This window comes from Protobothrops mucrosquamatus, unplaced genomic scaffold (assembly GCF_001527695.2).
Source record: "Protobothrops mucrosquamatus isolate PMUCROS unplaced genomic scaffold, P.Mucros_1.0 scaffold_101, whole genome shotgun sequence".
Classification (NCBI taxonomy): Eukaryota; Metazoa; Chordata; class Lepidosauria; order Squamata; family Viperidae; genus Protobothrops; species Protobothrops mucrosquamatus.
The window spans coordinates 160,423-162,276 of record NW_015386177.1 but is presented as its reverse complement, the minus strand read 5'-3'; the positions used below and the strand labels follow the sequence as shown (position 1 = coordinate 162,276).

Below are 1,854 nucleotides of genomic sequence, written 5' to 3'. Positions count from 1 at the left end.
ACCTTAAAGCGCACCCGGAAGACCACTGGTAACCAGTGCAGCTCGCGCAGCAGCGGTGTTACATGGGAGCGACGAGTCCCTCCCAACACCGCCCGCGCGGCCGCATTCTGGACCAGTTGGAGTCTCCGGGTGCTCCTCAGAGGGAGCCCCATGTAGAGAGCATTACAGTAGTCCAGGCGAGAGGTGACGAGAGCATGAGGTGACGAGAGCATTTGTCTTCGAGGACCTGATCGGCTAAGCCCGCCAGAGAGCCCGGGATGGGATTTCATGCGCTCAGACAAATTTCTCTGACTCCGTTGAAGACTGGCGTCCACAAGCGTCCTCGGGGGAGACGGAGGTCAAGCGAGATCAAATGCGTCACTGTGGCTTCTCTGCCGGACGCTCGTGTTTGTATCAGCAAGACCGCAAGTTGCGATCCGCTTAACCCGAGTTGAACTTTTTTTTAAAGTGACAAAAGAAAGATGGTTAAACCTTGCGGCTATTTTAGTTCAGAAAACACCAAACTCTTCCGCCCAACAGTGTTTGTTTTACCCTTCCGTTGTAGCCGCATTTTTCAGGACTGTTTTTAGCAATGATCGTGATAAAGCTGGGACCAAGAAAACTCTTGATTCTGCTTAAGGGTGGGAAAGGGTATTAATGAAGTAAAATGAATCATTAAGGGTATTAACCGTTTGTGTTAATACCTGCGCAGCCAGCATCCTCTGACAGCATGACAAAAAAAAGATGTTGAGACTTTTGGAAAAAGCGCAGAGAAGACCAACTAGGATGATTAAAGCCTTGGAGATTAAAACATAGGAAGAACGGCGGCAGGATTTGGGAATGGCCAGTCTAGAGAAAAGAAGGACCAGGGGGACACGATAGCAGTCTTCCTGTATTTGAGGGGCTGCCACAAAGAAGAGGGGGGTGGGTCAACCTATTTTCCAAAGCACCAGAAAGCCAGACAAGAAACGACGGATGGAAACTAATCGCGGAGAGAAGCAACCTGGAATTAAGGATAAATTTCCTAACAGGGAGGACAATTAACCGGTGGAACAGCTGGCCTCCAGAAGTTGTGGGTGTTCCATCGCTGGAGTTTTTAAAGAAGAGACTGGACAGTCGTTTGTCTGAATTGAATAGGGTCTCCTGCTTGAGCAGGGGGTTGGACTAGAACAGAGGTCCCCAACCTTGGCAACTTTAAGACTTGTGGACTTCAACTCCCAGAATTCCTCAGCCAGCCAAGCTGGCTGAGGAATTCTGGGAGTTGAAGTCCACAAGTCTTAAAGTTGCCAAGGTTGGGGACCCCTGGACTAGAAAGACCTCCAAGGTCCCTCCCAGCTCTATTCTGATTGATCTCTTGCCAGTTCTGTCCTTCATCTATAAATGTATTTCTCCCCCCCCCCCCAAAAAAAAATCCACCCTCTGCTCCCCAGAGCCTTACCTTCTGCTTTGCTGAATGCTGGATTAGTTCGGTGATCAGCACCTTATCCTGCTGCAACCTGCGCTTCATGAGTTTGGAGCAGTTGATGTTGATGGCCTCCAAGATGTGGGACATGTTGTATTCCACAAAGGGACGGCTGTCAATCAGGAGCAATCTCTCCATGCTGCTCTCCAGCCAAGTCACCAGCCTCTCCCCGGCTATGAGCTGAGCCCCATTCATTTCATCCGCCATGACAACCACAGACGCCGAACGAACCGGAGCAATGCTTCGCTTTTCAATCCGAGGCCCCCACGAAGGAGATGAGGTAATGGCTGTGAACTTAAAGGCCCAGACCCTCCATTGTCCTCCAGATGGATGAGGTCACCTCGGTGGAGACTGGCAAGAGGGAAGGGAGACCCATTTTCTCTTCAGAGGGTCCGCGCGAGAGAAATGCCTCT

The 1,854-nt window shown here is 50.6% G+C and overlaps 1 protein-coding gene across 1 annotated transcript in view; it reads right to left on the bottom strand.

Moving 5' to 3' along the window:
• DUSP16 (dual specificity phosphatase 16) overlaps positions 1 to 1,648 on the bottom strand; it is a 26,531-nt gene extending 24,883 nt beyond the window's left edge. The window contains exon 1 of the mRNA XM_015815462.1: positions 1,418 to 1,648. Within this exon, the coding sequence (XP_015670948.1) occupies positions 1,418 to 1,648 (231 nt within the window). The remainder of the gene's footprint in view (positions 1 to 1,417) is intronic.
• Between the last annotated feature and the right edge of the window lie 206 nt (positions 1,649 to 1,854).